Genomic DNA, 17277 nt, shown 5'->3' with positions numbered 1-17277 from the left:
GAATACGGGAAGCAACAAACCCCCACATTTAGAGGGTTAAAGAATACATCCCTCTCTAGGATCCTGACAACCATGTAACTGCAGGAATGCCTCTCTGAAGAGCGTCAGTCCTCTTCAGCCAAAGTCCACAATAGGACAGCTAGTCGTTGTCCTGGCTAAGGATGAAGGATATTGTTTGTTTCTGCTAGAAGTTTAGGGTAGAAACTGCCCTTTTATGAGAGTTTAAATACATTTCAATACTTACGCAAAACCATCTTGAAGTAAGGCAATAAATTGAGGCACACCTGAGTAGTAGGTCCTGGAAAGAACCAACACACACACTTGCTTCCTTTGCAGCACCAAGCATTCTTTGGGGAGGAAAACAAGTCGATTGATTTGGTTTCAGTGCAATTCCAAAACCACTCCACAGGTGAACTGCTGCCAGGGCACCAGTGCTATGTTGTTATTACAAAACGCCACACAAAGGAGCATGGCCATAACTGCACAAAGCTCGTTTCTTGCTGCAGCGCTGACCACTTTCGGCAGTGGTCGGGGAGCCCATTTTGCTTTGTGTTGCCTGAGATAATGGGTATTCCCACACAGCTCCTGCTCCTTCTGCTGAGATGTGGCTTCAAGAGAAAATGTTGTAGCTGCTCTAGGCAGATCACACGTACTTGTCTGATCATGCTTTCAGAAGAAAGATGACCCAGACGGTATTTATTTCTAGACATGTTAACATGATTCAGCCTGCATTGACATTTCTGGAGATTCCTGTGCCCTTTGTAATAATTCAAGACCATGGTTTTGCTTTTTGTTTTTTAAACCAATGCAATGTTCATTTATTTTTGTACTTACAAAAAGAGCCACCCCCATTGTGTCCCTCCCCCTCCCCCCAAAATGCCTTTTACAAACATTTAAAAATTAAAAACCAGATGATGACATGTTAATTTGGTAGAATTATTTTGAAACATAGCTTTTGTAATTAGAGTTCCATTTCCTACAAGATGACTTCGTAGAGATAGCCTGATTATCGGCCAAATAAAATTCCATATTACAAGTTAGCAAATTCTAGTACAAAAATAGTCCATGTGTTAGAACAGCCTCTTATTATTATTATTATTATATTCACAGGAAAGAGTCTATTGGCTGCATAATACCTTAATATTTATGAAATTTCTTTTTACGTGGCTCATTCATCTAATTTAATATAGTGTTGAGCCTCAATAAATCCTCAGGCAAAAACCCTAAACAGGGTTAAATATGCTGTTCAGTGTACTCTGAAGTACTGTGCTTTTCACAGGACATCCAAGAAACCCCACAAACAGTTCTCAGCTAGTTTTGATATTAAAATGAGATCCAGATCCAAAAGGACCCCCCTGAAGTACATATCCACGACTTTCCATGGAAACAGAGGCCACAGCTTCGATGGTTAAGTTTCACTTTGGAAACGGTCTAGCTCATCCACTCATCATTTTCACGAATCCACTGGTGAGCTTCTTTAAAAACTAAAGCAGGTCACTCCTGAAGCATCTGGGACCCTTACGGCACTGCCCTCTTCAGGAGTGTCCCTACTGACCGGGCTCTCGCTCCTCTTCTGTCTCTGGTTAATGCTGTTCAGCAGTTTCTCTCGGACCAGGCCCCGCAGGGAAAATCTGGGGAAATGCTACTTGTCTCTCAAGATGTCTAGCTGCTCTTGATATTCTGTGAAAAGCCTCTGGAAGCGGAGGTTCTGTCCAATAACAGGAAGAAGCTCTTTCAATAGTTCTCTCTTTCGTAAACCCTGCACAAAAACCACAAAAGCATCCTCAGAATGTATTACTTGGTATCATCAATATATTCCATAGAGCTGTTTAAGATTCATGCCCTTGTTCCTGCCTGGAAAGATCTCTGTATTTCATGTTCTTACTCTGTTTACATGACTCCCAGAATAAAAACTGTCTTTACACTTATATACTCCTGAAGGTGCAGCCTCTGCAGTTACAGACTCCAGGCGTGATTCTGAGAAGGGAAGACATTTCATTGGCATGTCACTACTTCAAAAGAGCTGTCTGAAGAATGTGGAGACCTGAACATGCAGCTCTGCTCCATCTGCGTGATACTCAAGACAGCACCAGAGTTGAGACTGTGGCAATAAGCATTTGTCTACAGTTTCACACAAAATGAATACAAGTGCAATGGGAGGAAGCCTGCTTATGAGATCAGAGCAGAGTATGGAAAGGGTTCCAGGGTCAGCAAAAATAAGACAAGATTGCTTTTTTGCCCCTAAGTTTAACCGTATTTTAAGTTCTATTGTCTATCCGTGTCCTGTAATTTTCATGGTAACTCTTCCTCATTCTTTGTTAAACCATTATCAGGACTTACCATAACTGTTGATTCCCACTGACTTCCAGCTGAGTAATGGACTGGACCCAGTAAATCCTTGCATAATTCTCGCAAACGATATTCAAACCCTGAATATTACCAGAAATAAAATCACATTCATAAGCATTTCGCTATATAGAACCTCTCCACAATGTAACCGACAACATTCAAGAAAGAGTTACAAATATCTACAATAAAATAAAGCCCAAACCATTGATTTCTGAAGTAGTATATTATTCTTTTGACAGCAAATCTTTGGAAAGGTAAGATGATTTGTGAAGGATTTACTTCAGAGTTCTGAAGGGTTTTATTTTAAGTTCTCAAAACCAAAAACACTACTAAAGATGATCTACAATAGGGAGAAAAATTGAAGTAGTTACTTCAGTTTGTTTTAAGAGCTGCCCTGATCTCAGTTACTCCCCTCTTGCCACATAAAGATACCAGCTTTTAAAAAAACAAAACATTGGAAAACTGACAGTCTTCAACAGCCAGAGAACTAATACAAAAGAGAGATCACAAGAGTTGGAAAGCCACAACATGAAAACCAGTGAAGGAGAAAAGTTGTTAGTTTGCATTTAATAGCAATATATGAATTTGGAAAACTGGAGTCAGCAGTAAAAAAAAAAAACAAACAAAAAATGAAAAAACAACCAGACATCTTCTGAAACATTAAAATATCACTAAACTAGAAGAGATCTCTCAAACCCTTAGCAAAAGAGCTTATAACAAAATTAAAATGGATCCATTAATATGCACGAGTTAAAAAAAAAAAAAGTAAAACAAAACCTTTAATAAAACCACACACAGTTTCCAGGCCGGCTTTATCCACTCAAATATGAGAGGGGGGAATTCTCTTGCAAGTACAAAGTCATCTGTTCAAGAGTAACTTGCCAATCAAGGCACGATAGATTGAATATTTTGATGGACTAGAATTCACTAAACATTGAAATCATGATAGGAATAAAGGGTCAATAATGCACGTATGGCAAAGCAGAATTTGCAGTGACATCCAGTGTATACACACACGCGAGGCAGTGACATTTGTGCAGTACAAGATGAACCCTGCACACACAATAGAGAGGTTCTCAATTAGTGAAGACTTTTAAAATTATAACTCTTTAACATATGACCCAAGATGAACATTTTAATTTCCACTGGGGAAGGACAGAAAGAATCATATGAAGTTCACCAAGCTCTCTTGTTAAAAAAGGTAGGGGTCAAAAGGCAAGTATTAATGAGCTCAATTTTAATTCTGACAACACCTATTCGGTGGCCTAACACAAACCATTTCCCTTCCCTCTGTGTAAAATAATCATGCATGGTGAGGAATAAGGCTGAATTAATACAATGAGAACTACTAAGTTTGGAATGCAGACAAGCAGAGATACAACAGAGATCTTTAGAATCCAAGAAGCATAAAGTCAGTTGATTAACCTTGTTTAACATAATAGCATAGAGATATAGTGTTATCAAATATAAAATAGACACAAGCACCCTTTCTTGTGGGTTTCTTTCCTCACAGAATTTAACCTGTGGAGCTCATCAATACAGGCTGGTGAAATTTTAGAACGTAAAAGAAGTATAAAGTGCAAGTAACACAAGCAAATCCCCTGTAGTTTAATGTGCTGTGGTACAAAGTGTCAGAGACTGAGCAACCCTTCTGTTTCACATCAGGCAGCAATCATCATCTGGCTGAGGAATATTACGTATTTTACAAGGTGCTGCTGGTTCTTCTGAAACATCTGTAGTTGCTGCCACATAATACATATGATACGCCTGACACATCACTGGACTTTTTTACAATGCAATTCCTATTACTGAAGTCCGCAGATGGCACTGTTTCCCCAGACCATGATCTGTTCAGTGTGTCAAAATAGGATTCCTGAGTACTGAGCACTACAGGAAGCAAATGCACTTCAGCAGTTTGTTTTGGTTTTAAGTAAACACTGAGTCCAGAAGCCAAGTGCTAAAAGGAGAACGTTAAGTGCAATCACACATATACATGACATGTATAGAGTGTTTCTTAAAAGTCCATCAGAGCTGCAAAGAAGTAACACATCATGGCAGGTCTCACCTTCATTAACTAGGTACCGTGCATAGATAAGGAGCCAGTGGCGATATTCGTGACTGGATTGTAACATAAGTGCTGCTGCTATCTGGTTCTCCAGGTATGCAAGTGTTGTTTCTTGTTGCACTAAATGAGGCATGGAGAACAATCTTGCAGCTTGCCTTCCTGAACTACAAAACCAAAAAATTAACATGCTAGCCATAAAATCAGATACTACTTTAAGAAATACATATTTTCAGAGTACAAGCTATTCTACACTTATCTTTCAGAGGCACCTAGTGCTTCCAGAGTTCAAGCTTTTGATGACAAAGGCAGCACTTCATAGCAAACTTCCCTCACACTGGACCATTTACACGTATCAAGGTCCACGGAGGGTTTTCTGCCTCCTGTTCTTTTTCTCTTCCTTTCATCTGTCTTCTCTTTAAAAACACATGCTTATCAGTGACCAAGTGCTCCTAAATGTTTATAGGTAATTAAGATGACTGCCTTTACCTTTCTTTGCCTCTCACAGGTGAAAGTCACAAACAAACACAAGATGTAAAGTTATCCTAAAGCATTGAAAGTATTTCTTGAAAATAAATGTATTGTCATAAGAAAACTAACTTGGAAAAAGTAACCAATGATTTCCTTTTTGAAAAAAACACTAATTTTCAGTCTGGTATTTTCTCTCTCTCAAAAAGAGTGTTGTTTGCTTGGATTTCAAATATTTTTCCTATTAATTCCCCTCACACCCCCAAGAAAACAGCAATAAAAATCTTACAATTCTATACAGTTTCTCTCACCAAAAAATTTAAACTCAGATGTGAAGGACAGAAATAGTACAGAAATCTGCCTGGGAAATCTAATTCAAATCAAGGTGAAGATGGGCTAATAAATTACCTACAGGAATCTGCTCTGGCTCACACAGTTCCCTGGTGGTATTTTCAGATGTTAAAAATACGCATTAGATGACTAATCACTCAACTTTCTCAAAGACTTTATTAAATAGATCCCTTGAGGACAACTAACTACTCAAAATTTGTAGGTCTACTTCAGAAAGCTGGTAAACTAAAAATTAATATGTAAAATCTAAGAAATTCAGTTTAGCTAATCAAAATATTACCTGTACAGAATTGTCAAATACTTTACCCACCCAATAAAGGGAAGCCTTAAAATGATTAAGTTTAGAGCATGCTTTCCTGCCCCCCAGACAATGTCAAAACAACATTAAGGTACAGACTATACTTGTGCAAAGGTGTAAAACACCACTGTATGAGCTACTTATAATTTCAGAGCTATTAGCATCTTAAGAATTAACTCACTGATTCAAGCACATGAATAAATAATAGGATAAAAAGAAGACAAACATGCTGATCAAATGAAGCAAGTAAGTGCGTACTTTGATGTTCGTCCCTGTATAACAGCTAAGGGCCCAGAACACAGCATGGCTTCTTGGGATGGTAAACTATTCCTGAAGTCTGCACATTGTGCTAGAGAGTCCTGTTTGTCAGAAACAAGATTCCTGAAAAAAGCAAACGAACAAAAAACAAGTTTGAAGAGAGTAGGCAGTGATATCAGGGGATCCAGCTCTGTTCTGCCTCAAAGCCTGACTTGTATTTTCACAGATAACCAAAAAAATATCACCGAGGTGTTCAAGAATTCCATGGACCCCAACTGTTTCCACTCCATGTCCAAATTCTTCTTGTGCTGTCATAGAAATGTCCCTCCCACCCCCAAAGCCCACAACATTAATTGTATAATCCAATTCAGCATTAGTTTTGAAGGAAATGAACTTTCTACTTGTCATTTTACATCTAATAAGAAGTCATGCCCCAGAACGAAGACTGGAGTGAATGCAGGTAATGACTTTCTCATTAAGAACTTAATTTCATCTCATGCCAGGTCCCCCCACCCACCAGACAAGTCATCACAGATCACACACATTGACAATCTTTCCCACACATTACAGCTATTCCTTCCTATGGAGGGAGTTGACAGTTATAGCTGGCATTTCCACAGCTAATCAACGATATAATTTTCACTGGTTTGAGATGCCAAGGGAATCATTGGCTTAAACCAACGCCAAGTTTAGACCTCCAGACAGCTCAGAGGTAAAATGGCACAAATATTTCCCAGTAAATACCCTTTACTGCTTTAGCATGTTTAAATTTGTATGATGACTAAAGGGGTTGCTCTTTTGTGTATTTCCAAAGCTGTGGTACAAAATAAGAAGTGACAACAAATTCAGAATTATGGCTGAGAGCCTGTCCCCTGCTTATTGACTGGGAAAATTTCTGCATAATTTCTTAATTTATCTAAAGAACAAATAAGGTGTTTTTTCTTTTCCAAAGGATTCACATCAAGTAGTTGACTAATAACAATTATTCTAAGTAGGAGTTAAAACAATAAGCCCTTTCATCAAGCACGCTCATTACACTAAGTACGACAATTATATTAAGACTGCAACATATTTTTTCCTCTTAGAAAGACAACACAATCTCTTTTGGAAAGACACTGTAAATAGTCATGGAAATTTTTTAATGGGAACTTATGCCTTGACAGAAGTAAGAGAATCCATGGGGAAAGCCTATCCGACACCCAGTAAGGCACAGACTCTTACCCAGCCTCTCCTTGTGTTTAGGACATCAGTCATGACTCTTCCATGGGAATTCTCGGAGGTATAATGTTTTCTTCCCTCCTCCCCTACCTGACTTACTATCTTCATTAAACTTTTACATCGTGGAGACAAAGAGCTCTTTTCAAACTTGACTGGTCATCAGATCAAAAAAAATATTAAGGAGTGATGGGGACTGACAAAGTCAGTCACATACACATTCAGGATGGGAGTGCATAGGTCTTATTTTCTCTGGAAACCGAGCACAATTATTTTAACATGTCTGAACTCCCAACAAAACTCTGAAAATTGTTTTGACAAATTTTCCAGAACTGCATTCTTTTATATAAAAAAAGTAAATTGTAAGGCTAGATTATCTTTATTCATTGTCAACTGCTTGACAGATTCAACTGATGTACATCAGCAAAAGTATATATAGGTGTCTGTTAATAAATCAAAGAGTATGTACTGTGTAGGAGAAAGTAAGCTGTAGTTTATAACTTTTAAAATTTATTTTAAACATAACAAATCATAAGAATATAGTAGACTAAAGCCTAGACATATAATAGTGAACCAAAGCAAACCCAAGTCTGGCATGTGATCCTACTCAGACTAACCTTCAAAATATGGAGTGAAACAGTAAATCAGAATACACGTCAGCAGTTCAGCTAAATTGTAAAAGCAGGAAATAATATGTAACTTACCATGTAGACAGAGAAGGATTAAAACAATATGCCTTTCCATCAGACATGCTCATTACAGGTATACCATGCTGAGTCAGCAAGATCTGAGAGACAGTTGCATCACTTCCTACAAGTCAAATCAGACCAAAGTATTTCTTTTGGAGTCTTGCATAACATTAATAATGGTAAAAAATGCTATCCACCATTAATTAACAGTCATAGCAACCCACTGAAAAAGGTTCAGTCAATGTTATTCTCAAGCACTGATAGGAAGGTCAGGACACAAGATAAGGATGGTAAGCACCAGGCTTAGTGCAGCAGCATTACAATCACTCTTTTGCAAAATACGTTATCAATCTTGATGCTGCAATTTATACAGAACATGGCCTTAATTGGAAACTTCTCCATATCTAGGGGCAATCTTCAGCAATTCTGCCGTGTCTTCTGTAACCCAAGAGTCTTCATCTGTCTTTTTCCCATTAAGTTACAATTCTGAAAAGAAGGACTTAAAGTGTGCTCTCCAAGAACATAGTATATACGTGGGATAGCTGGAGTCTCTCATTTCCCAGCATATTCCAGACCCAGGGTTTGTGCATGTAACTTCTAATGAAGACATTTGCAAACTGCTAGTACAACAACTTCTCCATGTAGTTTTGATTAGTACTGTATGAATTAAAGCTAAAATAGAAGCCAATATGCTCTGAGACACTGCTTTTTTGATAATTTGTTTTGTGACAGATATTGGCAATGATACAAACTGAAAATTTTAAAATAACCGATTGGAAGATAATCAGTTGGTTTTCATTGTTAAGATAACAAACATGCAAAGTACACACAGAGAAATTGCTGTAATAGCAGATTTACATTAAATATTTATTTTGTGATTTTCACAACACTGAATTTTCACATTCAGAAGCAAGTCAGAATACAATAAGCTACAGAATCTTGTACAAGTCTGTTATCTGCTGATATTATTAACTAAGTTATTTCTACAGTATTTCAACTTTCCTTTATTACGCAAGAACAAAGGAAAATTTTTTCAGGCTTTTGGGGTTTTGTATCATTTCAGCATATTCATAAATAGCACTAAACAGTACAGGTGGGCTCAAAGGTTGGTAACTAAATGACCCCTTTTATTACCTGAAAATATTGTTTGCAAAGACTCGTCTCTAACAATGGCTGTCTGCTTGTGAACATCCCTGAAAAAGACAAAAGGACAAGTCTGCAGTTTACAAACAACTGAAAGCTCCAGATTTGTTTAACAAATGCACTTCTTCAATATTCATGACAAATTGGGGGGGGTGTTGAGTTTGGTTGGGGTTTTTTTGTTTGTTTTGACATTTTCTTCATTGCTCCAACAAAATTATTTTGGCAGACTCAAACCCCTTATGGCAAGACAGAAGTCAATAGCAGAGAACAACTTTTATGGCTCTTTATCAGGAAACCTCATTACAGCTAAGCAAACAGTAAGGATCCAAATAACTCCTTTAGGAGCTCTGACTTGCATAAAACATTAGATTAAATTCAACCGCTGTAAACAAGTTACTGCAGTTTTTATCTTGGTATCTTGAAGATGGCTAGAGTACTTCTAACTCTGAAACTCATGTACTTTATTGGTTAGGTATGATGGAAGATGGAATTATCCTTATTTCTCCTACCTGCCTCCCCCAATCCACTCCATATACATGACAAGCCTATTCTAGGGAGGTTGTTTAAACTAGTAACTTCTAGCTGATCCTTTATCTTCCTTCTAGAAACAAATTCAGTATTATGGACTGTCCTAGAACAGAGAAGAAACAGGATTCAAGTCCTACCCAGTTAACTCTTCATGTTGTACCCAAAAGTGGACTTGTGTTCAGGCCTGATGTGGTTTAAATCTAAGTTTCAACAGCAATACATTGACACAATTGAAGTCACCTATAAAAATCAGCCCAGTCAGCTGCTGCAGCCTAACATGGCACTTACCAAACAGAGAGCGTAGCAGCAGTGGTGAGAGCCATGATGTAAGAACCTGTGCAATGCAGGGTGGAAATAGGTGTATTCAATATTATAGGGGGAAGAAGGCGACGACCACAAGCTGAAAATACTGACAATGTTCGTTTCTCACAGGCTACACTTACAATCTCACTAAAAAAAAACAAACAAAAAGAAACATTTACAATTTGTCAAATGTGAGTAGCATAAAACCACACTGATTTCTTAAGTTAACATAAAACTTGCACTAATTCCCCAAAAGGTAACTATTGCAGCTTTTAAAAAACTCCTTGGTATCAAGAAGAAACGTCAAAAACTAGTCAGATTTTTAATATACATATATTTTTTATATATATACATATATATAATCTGTGTGTGTACATATATACATACACAGGTACATTCCATGCCTCCCTAATTTGATTATGACTATGATAGTCTAAGGAGATGGGCAAGAGAAGGTTTGCAGGCAAAGACAGTATCTTGTGTTAGACTAAGGGGCCTAGCTGGAAATATCACTAAAGCTTTTGAGTATATACAAGCTCTTCTTCAGGCCTGTACTTGTATTTAGATTTAAAATCTGCTTCTTTTTTGGACCTGGACACAGCTCAGGCTTCAGAAATACACTTTCAGTTTAAACTCTGAGGTTGGAACTAAGCAAAGTTGAGAAAAATAAAGATTAAAAATAGCAAAAGACTCAGGAAAATACTTCTACATCTCAAAACATCCTGTTTCAAATGTTTAATTCTTCAATATCTAGCACTTGAACAACTGTCACTTACCATGATTTAGTCAACTTTAACGAAGAAATTTAAAGGAGAAATGTAAATATACAAGAAAATAGTTGTAACTGGCTAATGAGAATCTGTGATGATTTAAAACTGCATAGAGCTAATACTTGGAGTGAAACTGGTCTTAAGACTAAGAGCAGTATATATTTTTATCCACAAAACATGTATTATGAAAGATTGTGTAAAAATTACAGTGGGGGGATGATAAAACCAACAATAGCAGTCGACAACAGAAAGAAGTCAGAATCCCTACAAAAAACTCCACAGGGTAAGAGTTTAAAAAGCATCAGTGTATTAGACCAGGTTAGGTGGAGGAGAAATAGGACGTCTTGAGCCAAGCACGAAGAATCACAAAAATCCCTAACAGAAGTGGATCCAGTTAATCAACTTTTCTAAATAAGTAGATTAAAATACCTACTCTACTTATTTGTAAATATGTGGGTTTAGGCATAATTAACTTCCTGTAAAGTGCACTTCTGTGCCCCTAAAAATGTATTCTGGCCTTCAGGATCCTCTTTCTTCAAAATATACACTCTTACCAGCTTCCTGCCGCAGTGAGAATTCGACTGGTGAGGACCGTCTCCCATTCCTTTCCTTCTCGATTACACTTTAACCTGCTCAGCTTTGAACCTCCCACTGTGGTCATTTCATTCTCCACTTCAAGGTACATTGATGGATCTGAACTTACCTGAAATACAGTAAAATAGAATACTTTTTGGAAAAGGAAAAGAACTACTCAAAAAAGCAGCAACAACCATTAGATCCAAAACAATGTCGTCTTTGAAGAACAGATTTAAGTATGGCATTCTCTGTTTAAAGTGGCTTCAAGATATACTGTGAGACTTGAAAAGAAGCAGACCTCTGAAAAATCAGTCTTGGCTAGAACACCAAGAATTTCTCTGTATTTGGAGCATAAGAATAAAGAAAGGTTGTGCTAGTCTGCTTCATAATTAGGGGCACCAGATCAAGTCTAGATGTGCCCAGTCTCCCTATAATCTTGCAATTAGAACCAGACTACCACAGCCTAAATACGCAGAAAAATTATTTCATAAATACCTAAAGCAATACTACTTGCCAGTCTCTTTGGATGTAGAGTACCTCCAGAGAGCTCTCAGAAAATACTTGGTTTTCTCTTCAGCAGTGTACTACCAACACAACTGTAATAACAATGCAGCGGTTACTCCTGTTGAATACTCTTAACTTTACCACACACTTTGGTTAACCAGGAGGAGGGACTGATGAACCAGAGGTATTCCTCTTCAAAGTTTAGCTAGTTCAGAAGTGTCCTATTTTTAGCTGATTTGTCATTAACTTTTCTCATATAGACATATTCTTAGAAGCTGAAGTAGACCATCTTGCTTGCTTGAACAAATACACATATTCAAATGTTAATTTATCAAAGGATCTGAATAATTGAAGAATATAAATATATATATAATCCTGCATTTTTTTAAAGTATTAAACTTTTTTCCCTATAGTCCACTTACTTGCAAAGTAAATGATTTCTGTGGGATTGGGGTTGGCAGTTTAAGTGCTAATGCTGGTGCAGAGATGCAAGCAGCATCCTTCTCAGAAGCCAGTGTAGCTGGGGACTGGAAAAAAAAAATAATTGCAAAAGTAGTTAAATTTTTCCATGGAAAAAAGTTAAAACCAAAGATCTTATAGATTGATTTGAAAGAGACTTTTTTTTTAAAAATTCCAAATAATGCCAATTTCAATGTTAATCTTTTTCCAATTAATTGTATAAATAAAAGTTTTTTAATATAGCTTCTAAGAATTAAAAAACCCCAAACAAACTAGATGTGGTCTTTTTTTTTTTAATAACACCCCTCCTTTTAAACTCAACTAATTAATGGAAATTCTGGTATATTGCATGGAAAAGCTAAGCTCTGAATACTGAAAACAGAGGGATCTATATGACCTAAAATTATGGAAACTCTAATGCAACTTACTATTTCACAGTTCCTAGGGAACTCATAACCATTTAAGTCATTGTATCCAAGTCACTCTCTTGTGCTTGGGTGACTCTCCATCAGAGAACACCAAAAACTGATGGCATTTCATTTTATTCTACACAGTCGTTTGGCAGGCTAGCAATACTTAGCATGCTGGTACAGTTCAGTAGGTAGCTGCATATTTATATAAAGGATGGACACATTTGCAACACCATGTGCATCTACTTTTTATAATCTTAAATTTTAAAAAGAGTAAGTTTAAAGACAAGGAAGAGGAATGGCTAAAAATTCTGAGGGACTAACACTACTTGTGTTTCCCTGACCTGATGAAACAAGTCAACATGGAACTGACTTTATTAAATGAACATTGAAAGACACAATGAATCTTGTTTATTTCACCTGAACAGTTAAAGTTACTGGTACAAGTCTGGAGTCTTTTCGAGGCCTTCCTTTTTTCTTCTTTTCTACCGTTTCTCCCTCAAGTTCCAGTTTCCGTTTGGGTGCACTGAGTGGTTTAGCAGCTGGAATCTTCTCTTCACTGTCACTGCTGCTCTCCAGAATATCCTTGGGCTTACTGTCTTTAATTAAATTCTGATCCTTCAGCCTGAGCAAGTAAGAAAAAAATTTCACATTTTATATAAGCTGATTCCAAAAGCTGCCACATATCCTACACACTGCATTCTTATAGGTAAGAAAATATATTCTTAGCCTTGTTTGAGTGTTATTTCAAAATGCACAAAGGCAAGAGGAGGAAGCCGAAGAGGTATGGCAAATCCTCTGCAAATGTACAATGTGCAAGATATACATAAGCTGATCAGACATATTCTCTCCTTTAAAAAAATTAATCAAACTAGCAGTTAGCAACTGGATAAACCTGTAAATAACAACTTTATTTTAGCATTCAATTTCAATTACAATCAGATCTCTTTCCCTGGGTTGATTCAAATAATTCAGCGCTCTGTGAGATGCAAGAGTAGTTCATCTTTTCCCCTCCAATGGACATTACACTTTCTGCTTACTCATGCAGAACTGCATTTGTCATTCTGTTGTCTATCCCCAAAAGTTGTCCTATTCAGTTCTGACTACTGTAAGTAAGATGCGTATCTGCAAACCATACAAATGACCTCACTGTTCCATTTTCCATTTCAGGAATACAATATAACTAAAGATGACAAAGTACAAATCCCTGTGAACTCTTTTCTTAACCATTATACCCTAAAATAGGTCATTTAATCATACTCTTCCCATTCCTTCCAATAGCTGGTTAATTCACAACAACATTTTGCCACTTATTCCATAACCACTCGGCTTCCTAGAAATATCTTGCATAATCCAAACCTTTTTTCTTTGGCATCTGAATTATGCCAAACAATACACTTTTATCCATACTTTACTGACACATGAGAAGCAATTATGAGAGTATTTTAATACATCTTTCTTCTGCATCGTATGATTAAACCCTTTGACATAAAAATGAGGTACTTCATAAAAACACATTTTATTGATAGTAAGTTGGGCAACTACATACTTCTTTCTCAAGACTGCTATTTTTTCTATTGTTTGTTTTGGTGAAGGAGGAATACTTATGCCATAACACCGTATGTCACAAAACCAAAGGCTTTCTTCTTTTTTTTTTTTTTTTTTAAATCATCTGGATCCAGAGCCAAAACCCCTTAAAATCAAAGCGTCTTCTCTGCATGCCTTCAAGGCATAAAACTGAAATATAACTGCAGCTATTATGATGATAGGCTGTCTGCAGACATGTATGGTAATTTATCTTGAAGTAAATCTCACTCTTGTACAGAGATGCAGGCTGGTTATTTTTGTCTTCTAAGAAGCACAGATGCATGCAGCCACACATGGAGGCACATGCACACACAGCCTCTTGCAACAATAGTTTTAACTCAAAGTACTTCGAAGAGTCTGTTTGAACCCAAATGCCAGAGACAAACATACAAAGGGATAACACCAGCAAAGAATTTACCTATTTGTAGCTGCCCGCTTCCTTCCAGTTGTGGAAGAGACCCAAAAGAATTTCTAGAGTGCCAGCACCATGACATCCACACCACAGAGAATCAGCATTTTAACTCTCTCTATTACTACCATTTTTGTCTCCCCAGGCTATGTCTTACCTGTCCACAACAGTCTGATTTGTATTTGTTACAACAGCAGTCCCTGAGGTGGCTTTGGATCGTTCTGTAAATCTAGAATCAAATGCTCTCATAGGTTCAATCTTGGATGGAGTTGTCAATACAGAGGAAGACGATGCAGGAGGAGCAGTTGAGGCAGAGGTAGCATTTACACTGTCAATAACAGAGACAGGAAAACAAGGATTGAGAGAAATCTAGCACTGGTAGCCTACACTGCTCATAACAACTAGCTAGCATTCATTATATTGGCTACAAACCATTGAAAACTTTTCACTCAAGTGCATACATGAATTATGATATGCTTTTTCCCTTTTATGCATCAGTATCTTGCCAGCTTTGACTACTCTCAAAAGCTGTTTATGATACATCTCAGAGCTAAGAGCTTCATGTAGCCACATGGATATATCTAGATCAAAAGAGCTTAATTCATTCATTATGTATTTTTAATTCAGGAATGAAATAATAGTTTCAGCTGGTACTCACGTACCCAAAGGGAAAGGATCACTATTTTAAATGATGACTGGGGTTCCCTGTTTTAGGCCTTGTTCAAGTTACCAAATACTTTCCATTACAAGATTATATTCCACTGTTTATCAACCAATTTGTGCCAAAACAATTCATGCCAGGTTTTGATTTTGTTGTTGAAGAATCCAAACTAATTATTAGGCCTTTCCAAGCATAACTCTAAGGCAAAGGAATGTGTTTTCCCCACGCTAAAGCATTCCAGGGATCTATTATTTGAATAGCTGTTTACTTTAGAGATTTTTCAATTCATTCGGAGAATGGATTGAAAGAAAGAATTCCTCTAAGGTAACTGGTTTGTAGTAAAAAGCTGTTAGAAGTCCAGTTTCCAAAGGAAAGGACACTTAATAGTTTCATCTGTCAATCATTTCTCATAGTCTACCCACTCATTTTTTAATCTGTGGCCAATTTAAACTAAATCTGATGGAGTGGTAAAGGTTCCAATGACACTGTGCTCTTACAAATGCTTTAAAGAACACACCGAGGAGAAGAAACCAAGTCAGTGATACCACTGAGGGAAAAGCAAGTAAAATTTAGTTGTTCCATAATTAATTTGAAAGACACACTCGCCAATCAGCATATGTGCATTGACAAGTCAATGTCACTGTGCTCTGATGGGGTTGTTATACAGGGAAGAAGTATTACCATGTTTGAAGACAGGAGATCTACAGGACAGAGGACAGAATTTGATGGAAAACAGACTTCATTACTTCCACTGCTGGAAAACCTACTAATAGCAACCCAGTAATCTATAAGCAAGTCAATTTGTTAGAGCATTAGCAATCAATTGCATACCTCATTGCATTGAAGTTTATTTCCAGAACTATGCATATGGATTTATTCATTACTGATTTATCACTATTTAAAGTAACCAAATACTAATAAAATCTTGATGTTTTCAGGAATGTTAGATTCTTGAAGTTTTGCAGTAAGGAAAGCACTTTAATAACTGCTTGATTACAGAACTGTAAACAAGAATTAAAAACTAAACAGAGTCATATAAGTGAAAAACAAAACTGCAAATACTGACCCATCTTTATTGGCTGCATCATCTGTTGGTTTTATACTGGCTGCTGTTGGCTCTACAGAAGGCTTTGAAGTATTAAGGGAATTTGCTGCGTTAGAATCTAATGACATGAGCTGCTGGTTACTTTGAGAAGACAACATTGAGCCAGACAGCGATCCAGATATTGGGATGCTATTGAAAAATGCTGTAGAAAAATCCCTAAGCAAAAAGACAAACAAAAAATACATTTCTCAAAAACACTTTAAAATTACTCTTCTTCAATTTTTTTTAACTATTTATTCCATTCTTCCCTTTTCCACATGTGGATACTCGTATATAACCTATTGTTTGTCACACACAAAGGATGCTAAAGCCAGCATTAACGTAGATATGAACCTGCAATACAGTATTGTTCACTCACCTATAATGGTAGATAATGACAGTCTTATTTATTACAAGTGAGATCTTATAGCTATGAAAACATAAGTTGGATTCTGTAAGTATTCACAAGGTACTTCCAGCAAGTGCAAAAAGGTAAAGAAGGACTTTAAAGACAACTTCCAAACATACCCAGTGTCCAGCTGAGCTATGCAGAGAGGCGTGATCCTTCTCCGACCATCTGCTGTTCGTGTTTCAACTTGTTTTTTTAAGAGATTCTGTTGGGAAATATATTTCATTTTAATTTCTGATAAATAGGAAATGCTTTTTTTTTTTTTAACTGGCAAGAATAGGTTTATTAGTTGAAAAATGTTCGTCAAAAATCTGTTAAAGAATTTTTTCCCCTTACTGTCTTCAAATCATACTATTATTGCATAAATAGAATCAAGCTACATTTTTATTAATACAAGTGTATTTTAATACCACAATTTTTTTTTTACCAATAGCAGGTGTTTTTTAAGTAGAAGTTCATATACTACAAAGTACTACAGAATTCTGATTACTGCTCTCAGGCTGTATCATAACATACATTCTTTTTAAACGCACACGTTTCCAATTCTGGATCTATCCATTTGTAGAAAAGACACTTGTGGAGTATGTAATCCGCTCTCCACATTAGAGTCAAGTCTGAAACATTCTTATCTGTGTGCACTGAATCCCTCATTAAACGTTGTGTTCTGTGTTTAGGAGAGACTTAAATAATGCTTTCCACCTCCTTCATTGAGAGACTGAAGCACAGTTTAAAGTTTGACTGTTA

The 17277-nt window shown here is 36.8% G+C and overlaps 1 protein-coding gene across 2 annotated transcripts in view; it reads right to left on the bottom strand.

Moving 5' to 3' along the window:
• Positions 1 to 838: 838 nt before the first annotated feature.
• Positions 839 to 17277, bottom strand: part of HIRA (histone cell cycle regulator) — a 39270-nt gene continuing 22831 nt past the window's right edge. For both annotated transcript variants that reach the window (XM_074843994.1, XM_074843995.1), the window contains 13 exons: positions 16653 to 16738; positions 16107 to 16301; positions 14537 to 14707; positions 12804 to 13008; positions 11937 to 12041; positions 10989 to 11137; positions 9650 to 9811; positions 8825 to 8883; positions 7706 to 7811; positions 5787 to 5909; positions 4415 to 4578; positions 2341 to 2429; positions 839 to 1759 (listed from right to left, as the gene is read on the bottom strand). In XM_074843994.1, the coding sequence (XP_074700095.1) occupies positions 1643 to 1759; positions 2341 to 2429; positions 4415 to 4578; positions 5787 to 5909; positions 7706 to 7811; positions 8825 to 8883; positions 9650 to 9811; positions 10989 to 11137; positions 11937 to 12041; positions 12804 to 13008; positions 14537 to 14707; positions 16107 to 16301; positions 16653 to 16738 (1731 nt within the window). In that variant the 3' untranslated portion in view covers positions 839 to 1642. The remainder of the gene's footprint in view (positions 1760 to 2340; positions 2430 to 4414; positions 4579 to 5786; positions 5910 to 7705; positions 7812 to 8824; positions 8884 to 9649; positions 9812 to 10988; positions 11138 to 11936; positions 12042 to 12803; positions 13009 to 14536; positions 14708 to 16106; positions 16302 to 16652; positions 16739 to 17277) is intronic.

Source organism: Strix aluco, chromosome 18 (genome assembly GCF_031877795.1).
Source record: "Strix aluco isolate bStrAlu1 chromosome 18, bStrAlu1.hap1, whole genome shotgun sequence".
Classification (NCBI taxonomy): Eukaryota; Metazoa; Chordata; class Aves; order Strigiformes; family Strigidae; genus Strix; species Strix aluco.
This window is presented reverse-complemented; position numbering and strand designations above follow the sequence as displayed.